We start from the raw sequence: 24,437 nt of genomic DNA on the forward strand, positions 1-24,437 counted from the left end.
TTAGTAACCACAACCTCTTCAGAACAGGTGCAAAAAAAATCCTGATACATCAAGATAATGCCACAAAGCATGTGCTTATACAAGCATAGGTTCTTCTTCTTAAATATATGACATCATTATGGGCTGCTGAATCTTACTTGCTTCTGATGAGATTGCATCCTGCCCCACACCTGAGACTGCAGGCCAAGTTTGGGGTCCCAGAAGAGGCCACGTGGCACCATAGGAGAGTGGCTGGGGGTTAGGAAGACCAGCCAGGGGGTATTGTTCTTGCATATCTGCCGTCTGAGGCCATTACTTCACTCTACCTAGTAACAGGGCTGCTCCTGGCCAAAGGTAAAGGTAAAGGGACCCCTGACCATTAGGTCCAGTTGCAGACGACTCTGGGGTTGCAGCGCTCATCTCGCTTTATTGGCCGAGGGAGCCAGTGTTGAGCTTCCGGGTCATGTGGCCAGCAGGACTAAGCCACTTCTGGCGAACCAGAGCAGCACATGGAAATGCCGTTTACCTTCCCGCTGGATAGGTACCTATTTATCTACTTGCACTTTGATGTGCTTTCGAACTGCTAGGTTGGCAGGAGCAGGGACCGAGCAACGGGAGCTTACCCTGTCGCGGGGATTTGAACTGCCAACCTTCTGATCGGCAAGCCCTAGGCTCTGTGGTTTAACCCACAGCGCCACCCGCATCCCCCCTGGCCAAAGGACCCAATGCCAAAAGATTTAAGTGAGTGGAACAGAAGCCACTTGTACTGCACTGTCTCAACAACCAGAGAATAACCAAAATGCCCCGCAAAGGCAGCCTAAATGTGGACCGCCTTCTGTTGTTCTTAAGAGCTCTGGTGCCAGGCCCTGAAGATAGTGGATTTCTTCCTTTTTCTCCTCCCCCTACCCCCCAATAAATCTGCTTGCTTGCTTTAAGCACCTCCCAGTCTTATTTAATTTAAAGCTCAAGCCACACAGCTAATAATAGCCGCCCGGCAAAGAGTGATGCCCTGCTATGCTGCTTTCGGCGGGATTACGGTTAAGACGACTCAAGGAATGTGTCGAAGTGTTTGTGACATTCCATGGGATCCTCTTTGCCATTCTGAAAAGGGGGAATCACTTCTGTTGGGAAATGGATCCTAGGCAGGTGCAATCACTGGATCGCTTTAGACCCCTGCTGAAAACCTTTCCGTTTCAGTAGCTCTCTCGAGTCCAGGCTCGTGGTTTAGTTTCTTACGTTTCTTTCGAAAAGCTTTGGTTGGTTTTATTTCTGCTTTTTAATTATGACGATGTTATGCATATTAGTTTTTAATTGGTTTCTTTCTTTTAGCTGGGTTTTTATCTATGTTTTTCTTTGCACCCTCTTTGGAGAACCGTTTGATCGAGCAGCTTACAGATTTTCTAAATAAAATAAGAGGGAAATCCAGATCAGAATTTTATTTTATTTTTCGTCCTTCATAAGCCCTTGGGTGTATTGTCTGAATCTCCACATATTGCTTTGAAACTCCACTTTAAGAAAAAAACAAGAGCACCTTGGAGACATACTTTATTTTGTAATAAGCATAACTACAGCACGCTTCATCAGACACACGTATAATCCTCAGTTGCAGATATATATGCAGTTTTGGGTACTGCACTAAGCAGTAAGAGACATCATGGGTTCCAGCAGTTACCCAGGGTTTTATTTCCTCGGAATGAAGGTCAACGGAGACTCTGGAATCTTTAGGATATATGGTTTTATTTCCACAAATATACAACCCAATCAGGCATGTGTCTCTACCAGGGTCCTACACAAGAGTAGGACGATCCTAACAATCCAGAGATATCTGTTTGCTTGCGCTCCAAGTTGCACACATGGAAAACATGAGGGTTGGGCAAGAGGGTACTTTGCATGTCGCAAATCCTCAGGGCAACGGGTTTGCAAAACAGTGTCAGTGGCTGCTTCTTACCTCTTTGGAGGCGACCCAAAATGTTGGTAAGGGAATGGGTGTGGGATGTGATACATAGATAGCAGTCAAGTACAACATTCCTTGTTTTCCTAGAGTGGACTTGCAAGGGGATGTTTGCTCCAGCCAGACGGAACTTCCTGTTTCCTCCTGGGCTGGGACATACTTCCTCTTGCATGTGACTAGAGGTGGGTGTGACTTTACCTGTCCAGGTAACGAAAAGGACAAGGCACGCAGCTATCTCTCTTCCACTTCCTCCTTCGTAGGACCAGCAGTTTTATCATAATAAATTTTATTTATACCCTGTCCTTCTCAGTTTAAAAACCGGGCTCAGGGCGGCTAACAGCAAATGTAAAACTTTGGTTAAAATGCGACTTAAAAACAGCATAAAATACAACATAAATATGCAGCATCAGTGTCAATATAATTCAAAAATTCAGAGGTCATTTTGGGGGGGGGGACACAACACCAGGGCTAACTGGCCAAGTTGGTCCTACTAGGGCCAGCAAGGAGACCAGGGAAGAGTTTAAATGTGGGGTCCCAGAAGGGTTTATTCATAGAAAAGGAAAGGGAAAAGGGGATAGAGGATCAGGCTAATTAAAATTGAAGGCCAGGCGGAATAGCTCTGTCTTACAGGCCCTGCGGAAAGAGATCAAGTCCTGCAGGGCCCTAGTCTCGTGGGACAGAGCATTCCACCAGGTTGGAGCCATCACTAAAAAGGCCCTGGCCCTTGTAAGAATAGTCTGGCTTCTTTAGGGCCTGGGATCTTTAAGCTATTATTATTCATGGACCTTAGGGTCCTCTGCAGGACATACCAGGAGAGGCGGTCTCTTAAGTACGAGGGTCCTTTGTTTAGCTAGAGATGCTCTGTTGGCTTCCAGCCAGCAGAGGACAAAGGAACTATCTCCATATGGGATAGATTCCACATGTCTATACTTTTGTAACTAAGTCTGCCTTCAGGGATCCATCTGTGAACTGAATGTGTGAGTAAACTTCTTTTATTGACTTTAAATAAGCTTGTCATGTGCTTATTCTTTTAAGAGGGATATCAAGGAACTTACCACGAACCTAATATTAAGAGGCTGAAACAAGCTTGCAACCAACTACCCGCTGTGTTTTTAAAAAGAAATGTGAAAACTCTGCAAAGTTATGGAACTTGCTAGCACAAGTTAGGAAGGATATTATTAAACAGTATATCCTCTCCTGCCTCCCTGAACATTCCCACAATGCTTAGAAAAGAATGGAAATGGTTTATTGAATATTGACTGATAAATTGTAAACAGATAAGAACTTTGGCATGATTACTGTAATAACCTGCAGTTTTATAAGAGTACAGTGGTACCTTGGTTTATGAACTTAATCCATTCCGGAAGTCCGTTCTTAAACCAAAACTGTTCTTAAACCGAGGCGCGCTTTCCCTAATGAGGCCTCCCACCGCCGGTGCCCTTCCACCGTTCAAATTCCATTCTTAGACCGAGGTAAAGTTCTCAAACCAAGACACTATTTCTGGTTTTGCGGAGTTTGCAAACCAAACCGTTCTTAAACCGGACTGTTCTTAAACCAAGGTACCCCTGTATATATTTAAAGTAGATAAATACATGAGCAAATGAAGTTAATTTGGATATGCAGAAGATATTAAAAATAAGGAATCGCAGAAAGAGGGGGAAGGAAGTCAAGTTTTGAAACCTTAAAACGACTGTGAAATTAATGAAATGTATAAACCTGAAAAGCATAAATATTTTATTTTTATTTATTTTTTTAAACGTGGGCAAGGGTTATGGGAAGGGCGGCTTCCTTGTTTCAAATGAAAGAAAGGTGCTTGTCTTCTGGGACGCCGTACTTCAACTTGTGCTCTTCAAAGAGCTTGCAGAGTTCCTCCATGTAGACCTCGTGCAACTTATCCACCTCCTCTTGGCGGGGGTTGGGGCGCTTCTCAACTGGGATGGGTTTTCCAACTGCGGGCGAGTGGGGAGGGAAAGACAGCAAAGAGTGGTTAAGAAAACTCAGGCAATAGGGTAAAAAAGGAATGGGATTGCTTTAAAAACTACCTGACAAAATATGGTTCCAAAAATAATACTGGGTTGTGCTTAGATTAATTTCACTGATATAATGGGGGGAAACGGATACTATTAAATGAATGCAGAATATTTGTCACTTAAGAGAAGTGTTGAAGCCGCAAAGAGATAGAGGGAAATCAACTAATAATAATAATAATAATAATAATAATAATTTATTTACACCTTGCCCTTCCCGGTTCAAAAACTGGGCTCAGGGCGGCTAACAACAAATTTAAAACACTTTAAAACGCTTAATTATAAAAGCAGCATAAAATACAGTATAAAAACATGAATAACAATAAAAATTCAGAAATCAAAAATCAATTAGATAATCCCCAGGGCTACCTGGCTGAATTGGTCCTACTTGGGCCAGCGAGGAGGCCAGGGGAGAATTAGCTGTGGGGTCTCAGAGCGGGTGATCTTCATAAAAGGGGAGGGGAAGGGAAGAGAAGGGAAATAAAAGATCAGGCTGAATTCAAATAATATAGCAGGGATTCAGACTACTTTTCCAGATCAGAAAGAAAGTGACTGGAAAGAAAGAAAGAAAGAAAGAAAGAAAGAAGGAAAGAAAGAAAGAAAAGGAGGATTACAAATGTATTTCTTTCGTAGAACCTGACGTATAGAATATTCAAAGTACTGTTTGTATCCTGTGAACGATTTTGTGCACTTGACTAATTATTTTTCGTGTTTTATTATTTATCATTTTTCTTTTTTTCTTTTCCTTTCTTTCTTCTCCTCTCTTTTCTCTTTATTTTCTTTTTATATATTTTCCTTTTATGTATTTCTTCTTTCTATTTTTGAATATTTGGATGTAATGTTTAATTTATACTTTTTGGTATTTTTATTTAAATGCAATAAAGATAATCAGCCAGAGCTGTTGAGCTTTTTTGAGGGGAGGATGAGCCAAAGTTGTCTGGGTTTGGGGCTTGGCGCAGCTGGGAATCCAGCAAAGACCTGCCTGCCTTCCCTCTGAAAGGCTGTGCTAATTGTGTTTGTCAGACAACAATGGGCTAACGCGGTTTCCGACCAACATCCCATTAAGTGTCTCCTCCACTGCAGAGGGTGGCGAAAGTCCGTGTAACCACGGAGAAGGTCCAAACAAGCTGTCAAACAATTATGGGCAACCACTGCCTGTCAAATCCTATCAGAGAGGATGGTGTTACCTGTACAAAACTGTCTTTTTGAATTAACCTGATGTTATTGTGGCCGGCTCCGGCGATAATTACCACGCCACGGTGAATTCAGTCCTAGAAACGTTCTCTCGGTGTTTGGCATCAGGCAGGAGAATCATTACTAGTATTAAACGACCTTGTGCTTGGTTGCAGAAGTAGGATTCCCAATTGTTGGAGAAAATAGCTGTCAACCGTCCCTTATTTGGCGGGAAACTCCCTTATCCCAGCACCGTGTCCCGCTGCTGTCCCTTATTGATGATGTCCCTTAAATTTCCCGGGTTTCAAAGGAAGCAGCTCCCCTCCCTCCCTCCCTGCCGGCCAGGGAGGAGGGAGGCTCCAACTGTGTTGCTTGGCTGCGTTGCTCACCCAATAAGAAGTCTAAGAACGACTGGGGGGTGGAGCTTCCATGCCTTGTGCTGATCAAATCGGCTGCGTTGCCTGGGGACTCGCCTTTGCTCAGCGCTTCCCAGCGGAGAGGTGACGGTGGTTTTCTTTGAGGCTTCGTTTGGCTGCTGGCTGGGTTTTCTGCCTTTGGCTCAGAGGGGCTCAGAAGTTGAACATACCTGTGCTGAGTGCTCGGATCAGAATCGGATGGATACATCATTGACGGCCCACTCACCCTTGCCGGGGAAAAGGTCTGTCTGGAGCGGTGGCACATGGTGGGGGGAAAGGAAAGGAGATCTCGTGGGAGGGAGCGAGGCTGTGTGTGTGTGGCTAGTTAATGCAAGCTGAGGGGTTTTTTGAATGCTGGACGCCATTTTGTTGCACGTGCTGCTGCAAACTTTGCAGTGCAAAGCCAGGCCGGGGAGCCATCTTAAGTTGAGGCTGCATAGGCCTTGTGGTGCATGTGATTCAGATTCTATTCAGTTGAACCTTTGGTTACAAAGTTGGTTGGACAGTGTTCTCGGAGCTACCAGCATGAGTTTGACCAGACTGCAGGAGGACTAGAAGACTGGAGTGCCTGGAACAGGTGAGGCTGCAGATCCATTATTTTGGCTGCTGATCCCTTATTTTCAAGGCTGTTGGTCCCCTATTTTCAAATCTGTAAGTTGACAGCTATGGTTGGAAAAGGGGGTCTTTAAGCTAATGAATGCTTTTGTCTCTCACTTTTCCAATCTTAAGTTTCGCACATTCCGCTATTTCCATTTAACGTCCTCTAACATGTTTTTGCAAAGCCAATCCCTTTATATCAGGCATAGGCAAACTCGGCCCTCCAGATGTTTTGGGACTACAATTCCCATCATCCTTGACCACTGGTCCTGTTAGCTAGGGATGATGGGAGTTGTAGTCCCAAAACATCTGGAAGGCCGAGTTTGCCTATGCCTGCTTTATATAATGAATTTTGTCTGCTATTTTCATAAATATCTACGTTTCTACTTGCGTTTTACGCAAGTGTGCGCATTTATTGTGCACCTTACTTGGCTGAAGAACTGAACTGAAAAATTGGGAGGTGTGTGGATTTTGAAGAATGACCGTTTTGGTTTGCCCATTGTTTTGGAAAATGTGACTTGGCTAAAGGCCTATGCACACTTCTTCTCGTCTTGTGGCTCTCCCCCAGGGAAAACTGCTTTCTAGTGCTCAATCAGAGCAAATGGCGATTGGGGTTTTATCCGGATTGACATTTGCTCCAATGTAGCACTAAAGAGCGAGTTTTCCATAGGGAAGGAATGAGGCAAAGGGAAAACACTTAGAAAGTGAAGTGGAAAACTGTTTAGACCCAGGCTTTCTAGGCATGAACAGACTTTGCTTAAGTGGTTTTAATTTACTGAAATTGAGAATGCTTAAATGCCTTGCTGAGTGTTTCATTCTGGAACGTTCCCCAGTAACTCTCATGAGATTGGTTAACTCTGGTCACATGGGAGGTGTCTTATTACATTCTCCATTTGGTTTTGTGCAAGTGACTTGACTCATGGCTGCAGCTCCATGAACACTGAAGAAGAGGCCATGTTAGATTGCGCTCTCTCTCTCTAATCGCAATAAAGGAGAGGTCTGACAATGTTTCTGTGCGAATGTATGTGATGGAAAGAAGGGCAGAAGTTTATGTTCTCCCAAAGAAGCAGTAAGGAGAGGTCTACTGGAAGGAGAAAGTGGAAACATCACAGAAGGAACTGCATGGCCAAGCTGGATATTCCACAGAAGGCTGAGCGGAAAGAGAGAAAGACACAGTTTGGTTGAATGTTTACAGAAGAATCAGTAACATAGGGCTTCCATACGTCCTGAATTTCCTGGACATATCTGGGATTCGTCCGTTGGAAATAGTATCTGGGCAGAAATTCCAAACATTGTTTAAAATTCTGGGAAAACCTGGGCAGCCCGTGTTGATTTTTTTGGCGAATTTCCCCCCAAACAGCTCAAAAGCTTTTTCTTCTTTTTTGAAAAAATGCCAAAAAAAAAAAGAAACAACCCTCATCAACTGGCCCCTCCCTATCCAAAAAAGCTCAACAGTTTTTGTGTCTGGATTTTCACTTTTTGAAATATGGGAACCCTACGTAATCTTCAACTAAGAAAAACTAGGCCCACGCTTGAATAACTATGTGAATGTAAATACCGTATTTTTCGCTCTATAACATAGGTTTTAGAGGAGGAAAACAAGAAAAAAATATATAAATGAAACAGTGGATGTATGATTTTTGTGGTTCATGCTGTGGCCACAGACATGCGATCTGATGGTGAGTTTGGGGTAGCCCAATGCAAAAATCCTGAGGATCCATGTGGATCCATGCTTTGTAAGCACGTTTTTGCACCACTGCGGCCCCAGGCAACAGTGGGTACGTGATTTTTTTAGTGCAGGCTGTAGCCATGGGCATGCTATGTGATCTGATGGTGAATTTGGGGTGACCCAGTGCAAAAATCCTGAGGATCCATGTGGATCCGTGCTTTGTAACCACATTTTAAGTGGGGAGGGAAAGAAAAGCACTCAAGGGACAAGGAACACGTGTGGGGTGGGTGGAGAAGGATGCTGTTAATAATGCAGTAGAGGGTATAAGAGGAGAAGGCTCCTCTCCTCTCCTGCTCTGCTCCTTTAAAGAAAGCAGGCTCTCTGTCCCTCTCTCCTCCCCACTCAGCAGCTCTTCTCCTGCTTTGCTGTTTCAAAGCAAGCCACGGAGGAGGGAAGGAAGGGGAACCATGGATCCTCTGCTCATGACTGCAGCAGATCCCCTCGCCATCCGTAGGCATTCGCTTCATAACACGCACAGAGATTTCCCCTTACTTTCTAGGAGGAAAAAAGTGAGTGTTATGGTGCAAAAAAATATGGTACTTTGCATATGTTCTTCATTAGCTATATGTTCTGCAAGCGAAAGCTTTTTTGAATATTTTAACAAGTGTTTGAACCAGGGGTCAGCTAACTTTTTCAGCAGGGGGGCGGTCCACTGTCCCTCAGACCTTGTGGGGGGCCGGACTATATTTTGGAAAAAAACATATGAACGAATTCCTAAGCCCCACAAATAACCCAGAAATGCGTTTTAAATAAAAGCACACATTCTACTCATGTAAAAACATGCTGATTCCCAGACCGTCCGCAGGCCGGATTTAGAAGGGGATTGGGCTGGATCCGGCCTCCGGGCCTTAGTTTGCCTACCCATGGTTTGGACACTGCTTTAATTTCCAGAAAAGAGTAATCTTTGCACAGGATTTGGCTTCCCAGCTGCAGTTTATCTACTCTCCCAACCAGACTTACCCACAGTGTGGATCGGTCGCCGATACGGAATGAGCCCAAAACTGTACTGAAAGATCCCGCGGGCATGGAAGAGGGGGAGTGAGATCCCCATGATCTTTTGCAAACGCTCTTGGATCCACCGTAGCCAGCCGCCCTTGGGGTTTTCAACTTGATCGAATAGTTCGTTCTCACCGAAGGAAAACACGGGGACAAGAGGAGTGCTGGGGGAGGGGGCAGAAGAATGGAAAAGAAAGTGTTGCGTAATCATCATAATGCCCGAAGCACATCCAGTGTTTATACCAGGGGTAAGGAGGCCTACTCCGACTTGGACCACAGTCTAGGAGTGGATCCTGGATTTGATGTGGCCCCTCTGTGGGTTAAACCACAGAGCCTAGGACTTGCCGATCAGAAGGTCGGCAGTTCAAATCCCCACGACGGGGTGAGCTCCCGCTGCTCAGTCCCTGCTCCTGCCCACCTAGCAGTTCGAAAGCACGTCAAAGCAGTGGCGTAGCGTGGGGGGTGCAGGGGGGTCCGGCCGCACCGGGCGCAACATCTGGGGGTTAGGGTTAGGGGGCGCAAATCCACGGGTTAGGGGGCGCAAATTACTTGCCTTGCCCCGGGTGCTGATAACCCACGCTACGCCACTGCGTCAAAGTGCAAGTAGATAAATAGGTACCACTCCGGCAGGAAGGTAAACAGCGTTTCCGTGCGCTGCTCTGGTTCACCAGAAGAGGCTTAATCATGCTGGCCACACAACCCGGAAGCTGTACGCCGGCTCCCTTGGCCAGTAAAGTGAGATGAGAGCCACAACCCCAGAGCCGGCCATGACTGGACCTAATGGTCAGGGGTCCCTTTACCTTTACCTATGAGCCTTGCAATCCAAGGCAGGAAGCAAAAGCAGGAGATTTTCCTGGATCCCTGAAGAGCTGTGCTTGACCTGATGGCTCACCAGTTGTATAAAGTTACAGAGCATAGGCATCAGGACTAGGAGCCATCAATAGCTCTCTCCTCCTCTGTGAATTCCTCTCGCCCTCTTTCAAAGCCCTCCAAGTTGGGGGCCATCACTGCCTCCTGCATTTGCAGGTAGCCGTGCCACCAGAGTTAATGTTTTGTACGGGATTTGCAGAACGCAGTCCTTCGCCCGACAGCATGCCACGACTCACCCATGATGTATAGCTAGCCGAACAAACCCCTTCCGGTTTGCCAACAACAGAGTAAAAGCCCCTGGCCGGGCGTCCAGAGCTTCTCGGGCTCCTCCCACAGCGATGGTGAGGACATTTCCTCCTCCTGACCTCCGTAGGATGTTGGCAGCCGTTTCCTTGTCAGATGGGACTAAACCTGGGTATGAAATGCAGGAGACGTGAGAGTAAGCTCCCTGAAAACCATCAGCAGTGTTTTTAATTATACTATTATTTTGCCACTGCCCGCTGCCTTGTGGGACATCAGGAGAGGAAGAGGCTAAAGAGCAAACCCTACACAAACCTAGAGTTGGGACCTGTCAGGAATGAGCCAGCTCCAAGCAAAGGTTTGCAGCTAACTGCAGAAAGCAGCCAAGAGCAAAGAGGCTTTGATGTTAGTTGGGCAGGGGAGAGCCGGCAGCTGCAGACTTCGGCGGGCACGCTGATAAGGCAGTAGCTGAGAGCCGGCTAGAATACAGCTAAAGCTCACAGGAAGCAGAAAAGGGCGCGAATGAACGCAGAGACAGCCTCTCAGAAAAGGAAGAGGTTGGAGCTGATCCACTAAGTCTGAAGAGTCGGTCAATGGGAGGGCTGTTAGATAGGAAGCAAAACAAGAGACATAAGGGTCGGAAGTTCAATACCTTCTGTCGACGCCGGAAGGAGTCTTCAGAAGGGTCATCTTGAGTAATGAAACCAGAGGCCTTGTCATAGCCGTCCGGAGCTATCTGTTTGTTTTTGCAATAAATCCTCCTTTTTAATTATCTACGCTTACTGTGTTATCAAGCTGGGAACCTGGACTCCTGACAGGGCTAATGAGATGGTTGCATGGCGTCTTGTATGCCTCCTTCCGGCAACTCCTGCAGCCAAGCTGGTGCCAAACATCTTGCTCTGCTTTCCTTTGGGCAACATCAGCGAGACGACGAGGGGGCTCTTGTCATGTGAGCAGCCCAGGACCTCCAGACACACTGCCCAGGCTTGCACCCCAGGGTCGGCACTTCAGGGCTGCATACACAGTACTTCATCGCTGGAAACACACTCCATTGTCTCTCGAGGCAGATGGATGCCAACACTCTTTTGCAAAACGCTTTGTACGTAAAACGTGTAAGGCCTTGTGGTGCCTTAGTTTACCAAATGGAAAGCCTCCAGATACCGGTGGACTACAGTTCCCATCTTTACTGGTTGGAGCTTGGGGGATGATGGGAGTCCAATGACATCTCATCATCATCATCATCATCATCATTTATTTATACCCTGCCCATCTGGCTGAGTTTCCCCAGCCACTCTGGGCGGCTCCGAATTGAGTGTTAAAAAGAATACAGCATTAAATATTAAAAGCTTCCCTAAACAGGGCTGCCTTCAGATGTCTTTTAAAGATAAGATAGCTGCTTATTTTCTTGACATCTGATGGGCGGGCGTTCCACAGGGTGGGCGCCACTACCGAGAAGGCCCTCTGTCTGGTTCCCTGTAATCTCACTTCTTGCAATGAGGGAACCACCAGAAGACCCTCGGCACTGGATCTCAGTGTCCGGGCAAAATGATGGGGGTGGAGATCCTCCTTCAGGTATACGAGACTGAGGCCGCTTAGGGCTTTCAAGGTCAGCACCAACACTTTGAATTGTGTTTGGAAATGTACTAGGAGCCAATGTAGGTCTTTCAGGACCTGTGTTATGTGGTCACGGCGGCCACTCCCAGTCTCCATTCTAGCTGCCGCATATTGGATTAGTTGCAGTTTCTGGGTCCCCTTCAAAGGTGTGCGCCCCACACAGAGCGCATTGCAGTAGTCCAAGCGGGAGATAACCAGAGCATGCACCACTCTGGCGAGAAAGTCCGCGGGCAGGTAGGGTCTCAGCCTCCATACCAGGTGGAGCTGGTAAACAGCTGCCCTGGACACAGAATTAACCTGCGCCTCCATGGACAGCTGTCATCATCAAACCTTTTATTAGCGTCACATACAAACACCAATGACATCTAAAAGGCCACAGCTACTGCATCTGTTTTTTACTGGGTACAGGGAGCTTACAAAAGCACAGACTCTTTTTATTATTATTATTTGCACCAGCCAATATCAGCCACCCTGAGCACCACAGCTCTTCTTACCTCCACTCATCAGATAGTCACGGAAAAAGGGGATTCTGAACCAGAGGCTCAGCATCATCAAATGAGGGGTCAGTCCTGGGAAGATCTTGGAAAACCCAGTTGCCTCCGTACAGAAATTGAGGAAGGCCCCAGCCACCAGAACTCCGTGGGGATGGAAACCGAAGATGTAGTTCTTTGTAGGGTCCAGTTCCACTGTCTTCACCAGCTGTAAGAAGACCAAAGTCATTTAGGGCTCCTGCAGGACTCACCTTCTGAACTGGGAGAATGAGAAAACGGAGCAAGACCATTTACTGTATTTTTTGCTCTATAAGACGTACCAGACCACAAGACGCACCTAGTTTTTGGAGGAGGAAAACAAGGAAGAAAAAAAATTCTGAATCTCAGGAGCCAGAACAGCAAGAGGGATCGCTGCGCAGTAAAAGCAGCAATCCCTCTTGCTGTTCTGGCTTCTGGGATAGCTGTGCAGCCTGCATTCACTCCATAAGACGCACACATGTTTCCCCTTACTTTTTAGAAGGGAAAAAGTGAGTCTTATAGAGCAAACCCTAACCCTAGCAGTTCAAAAGCATGTCAAAATGCAAGTAGATAAATAGGTACCACTCCGTCAGGAAGGTAAACAGCGTTTCTGTGCGCTGCTCTGGTTCGCCAGAAGCAGCTTAGTCCTGCTGGCCACATGACCCGGAAGCTGTACGCCGGCTCCCTCGGCCAGTAAAGCGAGATGAGCGCCGCAACCCCAGAGTCAGCCACGACTGGACCTAATGCTCAGGGGTCCCTTTACCTTTACCTTTTAAATATGCTCACACAACTTCTCCTGCTACTTCTGTTGTGTAGCATTTACTCTGCTGAGTAGTGTGCCCCAGCTTCTGTGGTTCAGGTCGCAGATGTTGCACCAAGGACTGTAGATCGCCCGGCTCACTGGCCAGTGGGCTGGAGCCAGCTGGGAACCTGCCAATTGCCCCCATTTCCTTGGTTGCATGCCCACACAACCATCTGGTTAATAGCCAATGCACTGCCCCATTGTGCCACAACCGCCATTCAGAGAGCTCACCCCGGAGATTGTTTAATGGTGTTTCCCTGTTTTCTGACTGTAGGGGGAAAGCTCCTCTCTGCCCCGAATTAAAATCAGAAGCAGACTTTGCTCTAACCGCAGAAAAGGTTGGTGTTTAGATAGTGTGGGAGTTTGAGCTGCCCGCTTGCTTTAAGGAAACTTCCTGTTCCTGGTGAGAAAGGGGACCATTGGCTACCTGAGGCGGTGAGCCAGAAATGAAAAAGGATGCTTAAAATAACCTTTGTAGACATCAGAGAGAACTTGTTGACTTGCCATTTATAAACTCTATTTTTGGAACGAAGCCCAGTGCCTTTAATGAGAACTTGACGAACAAAGGAGAGGTAAGAGGACTGAATTATATCCAATTATATCCAATATAATTGGATAGAATATATAAAAAGATAGAAAATTGTCCAGTAGCACGTTAAAGGTAAAGGGACCCCTGACCATTAGGTCCAGTCGTGTCCAACTCTGGGGTTGCAGCGCTCATCTCGCTTTACTGGCGGAGGGAGCCGGTGTACGGCTTCCAGGTCATGTGGCCAGCATGACTAAGCCGCTTCTGGCGAACCAGAGCAGCGCACGGAAACACTGTTTACCTTCCCACCGGAGCGGTACCTATTTATCTACTTGCATTTTGACATGCTTTTGAACTGCTAGGTTGGCAGGAGTAGGGACTGAGCAATGGGAGCTCACCCCGTCGTGGGGATTAGAACTGGCAACCTTCTGATTGGCAAGCCCTAGGCGCTGTGGTTTAGACCACAGCGCCACCTGCGTCCACGTAGCACCTTAGAGACCAACTAAGTTTGTTCTTGGTATAAGCTTTCGTGTGCATGTGTCAGACCAACACGGCTACCTACCGGACAGATAATAATATGGGGGCACGGGACGCCTCCTGTGTGTTAACAATATAAAAACTTTGCTACAGAAGATGTGAGCCAGAGAAACAACGACTGATCAGACTGAAAATAAGGATGGATAATATTAGTTTTGAATTGGAAAAATAGCCAAAAATGCAGAGACATGAATGAGGATGATCATCTCTAGACATCTGGAACATGGGAAGTCTCTCCCAAAAATCTTTATAATTGGAATATATAATTGGTGATATTGTTATTATTGTAATTTGGACTGGTTTGATTTGTCATTAATTGGAAGATTGTTGTTGAAAATGAATAAAAATTTAACAAAAAAATAACCTTGGTAAAAAATAAAAAACCATCTATCATAAAGACACTGCAGTCACCCTTGTGCCTCATTCCTGAAAGTAAAACAGGGACCCTGGGCAAGCGTCAAGAACCCCAGAAATCTCGCACCGCTCAGAGATTGGGGTGGCAATAGGAGACGGCATTTTACCCAGTCAAACTATTGGATCTATGGGGCTCAGTCAAGACTTATTGTCAATGGCTCTCCAGGGTTTCAGAGCAGGATCGGAATCTTGCTGATCTGCTGCAAACCACCCCGAGATCTGCTCAGGGATCGCATTTCCCCATCTATGCTCGCTCTACCTCCTCCATCTATAGAGCTGACATTGTGACAGATGCCACAGTTCCACAACTGTATGAAATCTATCTTTTAGCGTTGCAGCTGCTTCACTTTGGAACTCCCTGCCTATTGAAATCAAGCAGGTATAATCTTCCTGGTGCCAGCTAAAAACCTTTTGGTTTAAGCAAGCCTGCCCAGAAATGTAGCAGTTGCAGGTGCCGCTAAATCATTTTTAGTTTATTGTAATTGTAACATTTTCAACTGTGTTTTATTGACAATTCCCAAGTTTTGCTTTCCAAAACCTCTCCGGGGTTTTATGACAACCGAGCAGGGTATAAATGTTGTTGAATCAACGAACTTTAAAACCAATAAATGTCATCGTGTCCTGACTTACATTTTGCCCAACTCCAGGGTTAGATGGGGAGACTCTCCTTTATTTCCCATTAAGACATTTCCTTTTAGGGCACTGATTTCTTGGAACAAGCTAGTGGGGAGGGTGGCCGAGTTAGATAACCTAACAGCCTCCCCTTGTCTCATTTCTAAGAATCTCCCTCTGCCTGGAGCTCATTTATCCGCAACAACATCAGGCGCTCTCAGATCCCAGTGGCTGATGACTGGCTTCCCTTGCCCATCTTCCTGATTAATGAGACTTTTACAGATCAATTAGACTTTTACAGAGCCCAGGCTGTGAGCCTTCGTGCCTCGGCCATCACCACGGCTGTTTGCTTTTCCTTACAGAATCATTTCAGTGAGAGCAGGATGAGGAGGGGATTTTCTCTGGTTTTGCAATGTCCCCAGCCTGGAACATATGGTTTCACGGCTTGGATTCCCTTCCTGTCCACCAATATCTCCAGTGGAGTCTGGTCCAGTGGGGCAGCCTTCCCTCCACCAACTGAATTGTATAATTGTTGAGTTGGATGGGAACCCCAAGCGTCATCCAGCCCAACCCCCCCCACAGTGCAGGAGACCCAGCTAAGGAATCCCCTGAGCATCTAACCTCTGTTCAGAAAGCTGCAAGGAAGGAGAACCATAGCTGTCAACCGTCCCTTATTTGGCGGGAAAGTCCCTTATCCCAGCGCTGTGTCCCACTGCTGTCCCTTATTGATGATGTCCCTTAAATTTCCCGGGTTTCAAAGGAAGCAGCTCCTCTCCCTCCCTCCCTCCCTGCCATGGAGGAATGAGGCTCCAACTGTTTTGCTTGGCTGCGTTGCTCACCCAATAAGGAGTCTAAGAACGACTGGGGGGTGGAGCTTGCATGCCTTGTGCCGATCAAATTGGCCGTGTTGCCTGGGGACTCGCCTTTGCTCAGCGCTTCCCAGCGGAGAGGTGACGGTGGTTTCCCTTGCTGCATCCCCTCTGCCGGGTTGCTGTGCTGTGGGAACCACCGCTTGAAGCTTCATTTGGCTGCTGGCTGGGCTTTCTGCCTTTGGCTTGGAGGGGCTCAGAAGTCGAACACACCTGTGCCCAGAAAATCCCTTATTTTGGCTGCTAATCCCTTATTTTCGAGGCTGCTGGTCCCTTATTTTCAAATCTGTAAGTTGACAGCTATGAGGAGAACCCATCACTTAGGCTAAAGGGCTGGAAAAATCAACAACTAAATCACCTGAAAAGAACACTCCCAGTACAGAGGCAGATGGGGAACGAGCTCTACTTAAGAGACCGGTTGGAAGAGGAAGGCTTTCATCAGGCCCCAAAAAGACAACACACAGATGGCACCTGCCTAATATTCATGGGGAGGGGAGTTCCAAAGGGTAGATGCCACTGTCAGGAGCTCAGCCTATACTCGAGTAGGACCCTGGCAGAGACACATGCCCGACTGGGATGTTCCCTCCCTCCTGGTTGATTGTTCGGGAGCTTCAAAAGCTTTCTTCAGCACGAACATCACAGCTACCGATGCCAACAGACACCGGCACACTTAGGGATCCGCAGAATCTGTGCAGTTCGCGTGACAGAACTCAGCATTTTGGCTAATCTACTTTATTCACATATAAACACACACGGAGCACTGCAACATGGCTCCCTCTCTCTCTAGCATCAGACAGGAAAGAGAAAGAACAAAGGACAATAGTCCCACTTCACGGAACACAGTAACACAAACATCCTGTCTCCGTCACTTCCCACTCTGTGGCGTCAAAACATATACTGTCATGTGATAGACAACAATCCCATGACTGCAATCATGGAGCAGGAATTCTAACAGCCACTACACCAAAGGCCTGGTTCCTATATTGTGGGGAACTAGGGCTGGGTTAACCATTAACCATTCAGCAAAATAAGGAGGTGCTTAGGGCATCAAGGGAAGGGAGGCATCACAAAAAAATTCCATTTCCAGATTTACCATGGACCACAAAAGCAAGCATTATTACAGCCCTTATAGAAGAAAGAAGCCTCCACCAAAGAAGTAAACAAGATTGGTGAAATATATTATTGAACTATGCAGCTTAATTCAGCTATTTGAAACCCAAGAAAGAAAGAGCACTTTTGTTTTAATGAAACAGGGGAAAATGTTAAAAAGGTTAAAAAGCCAGAAGCTTTTCTATTAGGAATTATAGGTAACGACATTCCAAAGGAACAGAAGAGACTTGTTATGTATGTGACAACAGCTGCACGGATGCTACTAGCCCAGAGTTGGAAAGAAGAGAGTCCATACCAGGAAGGAATGGCAAGTGAAGCTGATGGTCTAGGCAGAAATGGCAAAGCTGACTGGAAACCTCAGGAACCAAGGGGACAATTTTTTTAAAAAAAGAATGGGAAAATTTATAACTTACTTAGGAGACCACTGCAAGCTGATAAAAACATTAGCAGGATTTGAATCACACTTGTAACAAATACCGTGGATGATATAGATGGGTACACAATATAGATTATGGAATAATGTTGTTGTTGTTGTTGTTTAATCGTTTAGTCGTGTCCGACTCTTTGTGACCCCATGGACCAGAGCGCGCCAGGCACTCCTGTCTTCCACTGCCTCCTGCACTTTGGGCAAACTCAGGCTGGTAGCTTCAAGAACACTGTCCAACCATCTCATCCTCTGCTGTCCCCTTCTCCTTGTGCCCTCCATCTTTCCCAACATCAGGGTCTTTTCCAGGGAGTCTTCTCTTCTCATGGGGTGGCCAAAGTCTTGGAGCCTCAGCTTCAGGATCTGTCCTTCCAGTGAGTACTCAGGGTTGATTTCCTTCAGTATGGAGAGGTTTGATCTTCTTGCAGTCCATGGGACTCTCAAGAGTCTCCTCCAGCACCATAATTCAAAAGCATCAATTCTTCGGCGATCAGCCTTCTTTATGGTCCAGCTCTCACTTCCATACATCACTACTGGGAAAACCAGAGCTTTAACTATATGGACCTTTGTTGGGAAGGTGATGTCTCTGCTTTTTAAGATGCTGTCTGGGTTTGTCATTGCTTTTCTCCCAAGAAGCAGGCGTCTTTTAATTTCGTGTCTGCTGTCACCATCTGCAGTGATCATGGAGCCAAGAAAGTAAAATCTCTCACTGCCTCCATTTCCTCCCCTTCTATTTGCCAGGAGGTGATGGGACCGGTGGCCATGATCTTCGTTTTTTTGATGTTGAGCTTCAGACCATATTTTGCGCTCTCCTCTTTCACCCTCATTAAAAGGTTCTTTAATTCCTCCTCACTTTCTGCCATCAATGGAATAATACACAGTTGTAAATGTTGACCATAGGACCCACGGAGCGGATGGTGGGAAGTCTTGAGATTCGGAGAAAACTGAATTTGGATTGTTATAAATTGATATTTGTCAAATCAAATAAAAACGATTTCTTTAAAAAAGAACGTCAGTTGTTGGAAACCACAGGAGGGGAGGGTGCTCTTGTGTTTGAATCCTGCTTGGGGTCTTCCCAAAGGCATCTGGTCATTAACCTGATCCAACAGGGATCTTCATGTTCTACTTGAGAGTAGGCCTTCCCAACACAAACAACAACTGTAGAGTAAGCATCTTCGCCGGAGCACATCCATTAAACAGTGGCCGTTTCTCTTTAATGATTAGCCTGCTCTGTTTACCCTCCTTTGCCAGAGAGGAGGTCTCCCATCCCTCTCCCAACTCCTGGTTGCCATGGTATCGGCTCTCGCATCCTAAGAAGAGGCTGGAGGCCTTACATAACGCTCTCCAGGTTGTTACACAAGGTAATCTTGCTTAATGGCTCTTCGGAGTGTGTTGTTTGACTAAGGCAACAGGGCAGGGGAGGCGAGAAGGCAGCAGGATCCTGGGCATTGGACAGCAAGTTTGTTTGTACGCCGCCCCCCTCTGCTGTTGGCCAGAGGTTACTCTTGAGCCACTGAAATTGGGAAATTGCACCGACACCTGAGGTCCCTCTAGCTGTCTCTGTTTTCCAGGGACAGTCCTGGATTTACAGAAACCGTGCCGGTTTCTGATTTGATCCCCAAATGTCCTGCTTTTCCTGAGGACAGTGGTTTTGAACCAGTGTGCCATGGGACCCTGAGGAGTCTTGAAGGATGGTCAGGGGTGCTGTGTGCAAGTCTGGCCCATAGCTGTCAACTTACAGATTTGAAAATAAGGGACCAGCAGCCTCGAAAATAAGGGATCAGCAGCCAAAATAAGGGATTTTCTGGGCACAGGTATGTTCAGCTTCTGAGCCCCTCCGAGCCAAAGGCAGAAAGCCCAGCCAGCAGCCAAATGAAGCCTCAAGCGGTGGTTCCCACAGCGCAGCAACCCGGCAAAGGGGATGCAGCAAGGAAAACCACCATCACCTCTCCGCTGGGAAGTGCTGAGCAAAGGCGAGTCCCCAGGCAATGCAGCCGATTTGATCAGCACAAGGCATGCAAGCTCCACCCCCCAGTCGTTCTCAGACTCCTTATTGGGTGAGCAATGCAGCCAAGCAACACAGTTGGAGCCTCCCTCCTCCCTGGCTGGGAGGGAGGGAGAGGTGCTGCTTCCTTTGAAACCCGGGAAATTTAAGGGACATCATCAATAAGGGACAGCAGCGGGACACGGCGCTGGGATAAGGGAGTTTCCCGCCAAATAAGGGACAGTTGACAGCTATGGTCTGGCCTCCATCCCTCTTTCCTTCCCTCCCTCCTCTGATGCCCTCTCGCCTTCTCTGTCTCCCAAAGCCTTGTGCAGTTGTTTCTTGCAGAAGCTGGCCAGGGGATGCTGGTTGCCAGGAGCTGAAGCGGCTTCAGGGTAAGCAAGCAAATGGGTGAAGGAGCCCAGCTCTTGCTGTTGGGAATGGATGGGCAAGTGGGACGCCAGGCAGGCAGGTGTCACACCGGGCTTTCTTGTGCTTGCTGTGTGCAATGCCTGCCTGGGAGCTGAGTGTCAGGCACCAAAGGGGCACCAAAGCCCATGGCACCTGCTGCCGCCACTGCTGCCTCATGTTCATCTTTGGCCAGTCTCTGTCGGGTCCCTGAGGCTGGGGGCATCTTCTCAGGCCCCTATGGGGCGATGTGAAGAGGCACCTCTCTTGGGGGTGGGGGTCCCCCTTAGAGACCAGGGGCGGTGGCTGCCCAGAGGACTCCCAAGGAAAGGGGAGAGGAGAGGCTGAGGGAACACTCCACAGGAGAGGTTGTTTGAAAAGGGGTGAGGGGCTGCCGGCTCTGCAGGCAAGGGGTGACATAGCTGGGTTTTTGAGGCTCGGAGGGCATTTCTCCACAGAAAGAATATAGTTGGTCAAGGGAGCCTTGGACTCAAGAAGGTTGAAAATCTCTGAGTACACGATACCAGAGCCCTGCCTTTGTTAGTGCATTTCCTTAATCTGACTTAATCCCAGGGTGCAAGTCTTTAACCTGATGAACACGTCCTGCTTGTATGGTTCCCTTCTCAATTTTGCTTTTCCCCATCCCACCTGAAATATACTCGGAGTCGAGGGTGGATTTCATGCTCTTTATTCAGCTCATAGTGGTGAGGAGGAATAGAAGTTCCCCTAGAATGTCTGCTTTATATACATTATTTACCCAATGGGCCCCACGTGATTGGCTCATTCCGGGATTCTCCTGTAGGCCAATCAGGTTGCGGATTCACTTCCACCTGGAGCTGGATTAGGTGGCTCCTGTGAACCAATCAGACTGCTGCATTCTGGACCCTATTGCTCTAGAACCAATCAGACTGCTGCATTCTGAATCCTATTGTTCTAGGACCAATCAGACTGCTGCATTCTGGACCCTATTGTTCTAGGACCAATCAGGCTGCTGCATTCTGGACCCTATTGTTCTAGGACCAGTCAGGCTGCTGCCTTTTGAATCCTATTCAACTCAGTACATAACAGCACTCTTTGCATATATTCTCTTCAAAAATTAAATGGATCCATCCAGAGCCCAGGACAGCCAACAGTCGCAACTATTATGCAGTTATTAGGAGTCATTCAGGTGCTTCTGCACAGATCTCCTTAACACTATTCCTTGCTTGCTCAAATTATAAACTGTCCTAATGCCCAAATCACATGAGGGGTGGCGTGAAGAGGCACCTCTTTGGGGCAGATGGGGTGGGGTTGAAAAGAGGTTAGGGGATGCTTTCTCTGCAGGCAAGGGGGGACATAGCTGGGTTCCTGAGCCCCACAGGGGTGCCGCAGAAAGAACGTAGTTGGTCAAGGGAGCCGTGGACCCAAAATGGTTGAAAACCCCTGCCTTAGGAAGTCCCTATTTTCATCAGATAAATGTTGGAGGGTATGGAGTTATGCAACCCTTAAGTCAAGGACCTTTAGAAGGCATCTGAAGGCAGTCCAGTATAGGGAAGATTTTTTATTTTTTATTTTTTATGTTTTATTATGTTTCTGTATGCAGTGGTTACAGACGCTTCCGGTTACAGACTCCACTAACCCAGAAATATTACCTCGGCTTAAGAACTTTGCTTCAGGATGAGAACAGAAATTGTGCTGCGGCAGCAGGAGGCCCCATTAGCTAAAGTGGTGCTTCAGGTTAAGAACAGTTTCAGGTTAAGAACGGACCTCCAGAGCGAATTAAGTATGTAATCAGAGGTACCACTGTATTCTGGAAGCCACCTAGAGTGGCTGGGGCAACCCACACGCTGATAGTTAAAGGCCAAAGACCTGGCTGTAGAGGAAAATGTGGAATGTGAAACACAGAGCAGTCAAATACAACATTCCTAGAGTGGACATAAAAAGGGGGTGACTGGACCAGCCAGTCGGAACTGCCTGTTTCCTCCTGGGCTGGGACAGACTTCCTCTGCATGTGACCAGAGGTGGGCGTGGTCTCACCTGTGCAGGTAACAAAATAGCACAGAGGAAGCAACCATCTCTCTCTTTGACTCCATTCCTCAAAGAAGCAACATCTGCTTGGCCTATATATACAATGGTACCTTGGGTTACAGACGCTTCAGGTTACAGACTCCGCTAACCCAGAAATAGTGCTTCAGGTTAAGAACTTTGCTTTAGGATGAGAACAGAAATCATGCTCCAGCGGCGTGGTGGCAGCAGGAGGCCCCATTAGCTAAAGTGGTGCTTCAGGTTCAGAACAGTTTCAGGTTAAGAACGGACCTCCGGAACGAATTAAGTACTTAACCTGAGGTACCACTGTATATATATCTTTATATATCAATTCTTCTTTTCTTCCAATTGACTTCCTTCATCCTCAACATGGTTCTCTTCATCTTTGGTAAACTATCTGCTTCTTAGTTCATTATCATCCCATTTTCTTTCTGTTTTTAGCTTTTGGACCATAATTTATTTTGCAGAAATTAATCAAAACAAGTCCAAGTATTAATTTGTGGGCACTGCTTTTTAAGGTATTCTCTATATTTTCCACATTCTTTTTTTTTTGAAGTTTTTGCTCGGGCTGGCCCCTAATGGCTTCTGTCAATCTAGGAAATTCAATATACAGTGGTACCTCGGGTTACAGACGCTTCAGGTTACAGACGCTTCAGGTTACAGACTCCGCTAACCCAGAAATAGTACCTCGGGCTAAGAACTTTGCTTCAGGATGAGAACAAAAATTGTGCTCTGGCGGTGCGGCAGCAGCAGGAGGCCCCATTAGCTAAAGTGGTGCTTCAGGTTAAGAACAGTTTCAGGTTCAGAACGGACCTCCGGAATGAATTAAGTACTTAACCCGAGGTACCACTGTAGTAAAATAATTTATCTCGCCACTCTCTTTTTGACAGTATTGTTTCATCCCCCCCCCCCCCCCCCGGATTTTTGGCAATTAGTGTTCTCGCAGCCCCTGTAGCATAAAGGAATATTTTATTATTTTCTCTGGCTATAAATAGTCGTCTTATCTCAATCCATCGGTGCTTCCCTCCAGAGCTGCAGGAAACCGGCTGGTTCCATCTTCTGTGTGACAGTCCTCCAGATATCCCATCTCCTTTGTGTGTCTCTTCTTCTGTAGGCTAAACATGCCCGTGTTTCTTTCTCTCTGCCCCTGGGTCTTGGAGCGCCACTTCCTGGATTAACGCTGGCAAAGGGTAGGTGGGCAGAGTGCCCAGGTCCCATCATCCCTTCACCTCTTTATCCCCAGACACACTCCCTCGTTTGTGCCACAGAGATATTATGGGAAGATTAGAGGGCTCTGGTTAATCTCTCGGGAGTGACTAAGCCTCAGGTAAGAAACCTTCAACACACAGCCCACACTGGGAAGGAAATCCAGCTCTCACCTCTGGAATTGGCAGGCACCTGCCTGCGCTTTGAGAGCCGATAGAAGAACCGCACGTCCGAAAGACCGGTCTGGGAAAATGACAGCTCTGGTTTGAAATATACTCGGAGTCGAGAGTGGATTTCATGCACTTTATTCAGCTCATAGTGGTGAGGAGGAATGGAAGTTCCCCCAGAATGTTTGCTTTATATACATTATTTACACAATGGGCCCCACGTGATTGGCTAATTCTGGGATTCACCTGTAGCCCAATTCGGTTGCGGATTCACTTCCACCTGGAGTTGGACTGGGTGGCTCCTGTGGACCAATCAGACTGCTGCATTCTGGATCCTATTGTTCTAGGACCAATCAGACTGCTGCATTCTGGATCCTATTGTTCTAGGACCAATCAGACTGCTGCATTCTGGATCCTATTGTTCTAGGGCCAATGAGACTGCTGCATTTTGGATCCTATTCAACTCAGTACATAACACGGGTATTTCTTCAGGAAGCAGAGTCCCACTGCTTTAGTGGGATTCAGTGCTCTGCGTTTGCCTGAGTCTGGACTAAGGACGCTGAGCTCCCATGTTCTGATTCGATACACAATGTCCAATCACAGAACACTTCAGGATTCAGGCCTCTGCCATTGGCCCTTGAACTCTGAGTCGCGATTCGCAGCTTGGAAGTTTAGGCAACCAATCACGTTGGGAGTGGGAGTGGCCCGGGCTTTCGGGAGTGTATATAAGCAGTTGCTTTGCCCTCGGCTCAGGAACTAAGTATTTGTCATTACAAAAGACTGGCCAGGCTCCCCAGGTAATCCAGTCAAGTGACCGTTAACAGGTAACCTGGCAGACAGGGTAAAAACAACGCACTCAGATTTCTGTTGTAGACCACCTCTTTTGTGATGTAGGTATGATGTATCTGGAGGTGGTCCAACGTGGGAAATTTAAAATGTCTATATAAGGGCAGGCACACCTTTGTTCGGGGTCCTCCTCCTTCTCCTGCATGTGAGGGGAGCACCCTGTTGCAACAGTATAATAAAGATCAGGCTTACTAGCTGCTTTGCTTCTCAATATTCTCTGGTTGGCCTCTGTTATTTTCTTCGACTGATGGAGAACCTACAAAGGACTCTATAAGGGCTCTTGTGTCCCCCATAAGGGAAATAAATTTACATTTATTACAGGCACCTCAAAAGATTTGGTAAGTCCCTCAAGGCTTTCTTTTGATCTCCCAACTTCACCCCCCATATAGTTAGCCCTTCACATCGA

The 24,437-nt window shown here is 47.0% G+C and overlaps 1 protein-coding gene and 1 long non-coding RNA gene across 3 annotated transcripts in view; both read right to left on the bottom strand.

Moving 5' to 3' along the window:
• Nucleotides 1–24,437, bottom strand: part of LOC310843878 — a 165,437-nt gene that overhangs the window by 82,891 nt on the left and 58,109 nt on the right. The window lies entirely within an intron of this gene.
• The window catches only part of MOGAT2 (monoacylglycerol O-acyltransferase 2), a 42,297-nt gene continuing 21,501 nt past the window's right edge, over nucleotides 3,642–24,437 (bottom strand). For both annotated transcript variants that reach the window (XM_083737211.1, XM_083737210.1), the window contains exons 3-6: nucleotides 12,087–12,291; nucleotides 9,975–10,149; nucleotides 8,833–9,032; nucleotides 3,642–3,879 (exon numbers count right to left, since the gene is read on the bottom strand). In XM_083737211.1, coding sequence (XP_083593337.1) covers nucleotides 3,725–3,879; nucleotides 8,833–9,032; nucleotides 9,975–10,149; nucleotides 12,087–12,291 — 735 coding nt within the window. In that variant the 3' untranslated portion in view covers nucleotides 3,642–3,724. The remainder of the gene's footprint in view (nucleotides 3,880–8,832; nucleotides 9,033–9,974; nucleotides 10,150–12,086; nucleotides 12,292–24,437) is intronic.

This window comes from Podarcis gaigeae, assembly GCF_964106915.1.
Source record: "Podarcis gaigeae genome assembly, chromosome: 4".
NCBI classification, from domain to species: Eukaryota; Metazoa; Chordata; class Lepidosauria; order Squamata; family Lacertidae; genus Podarcis; species Podarcis gaigeae.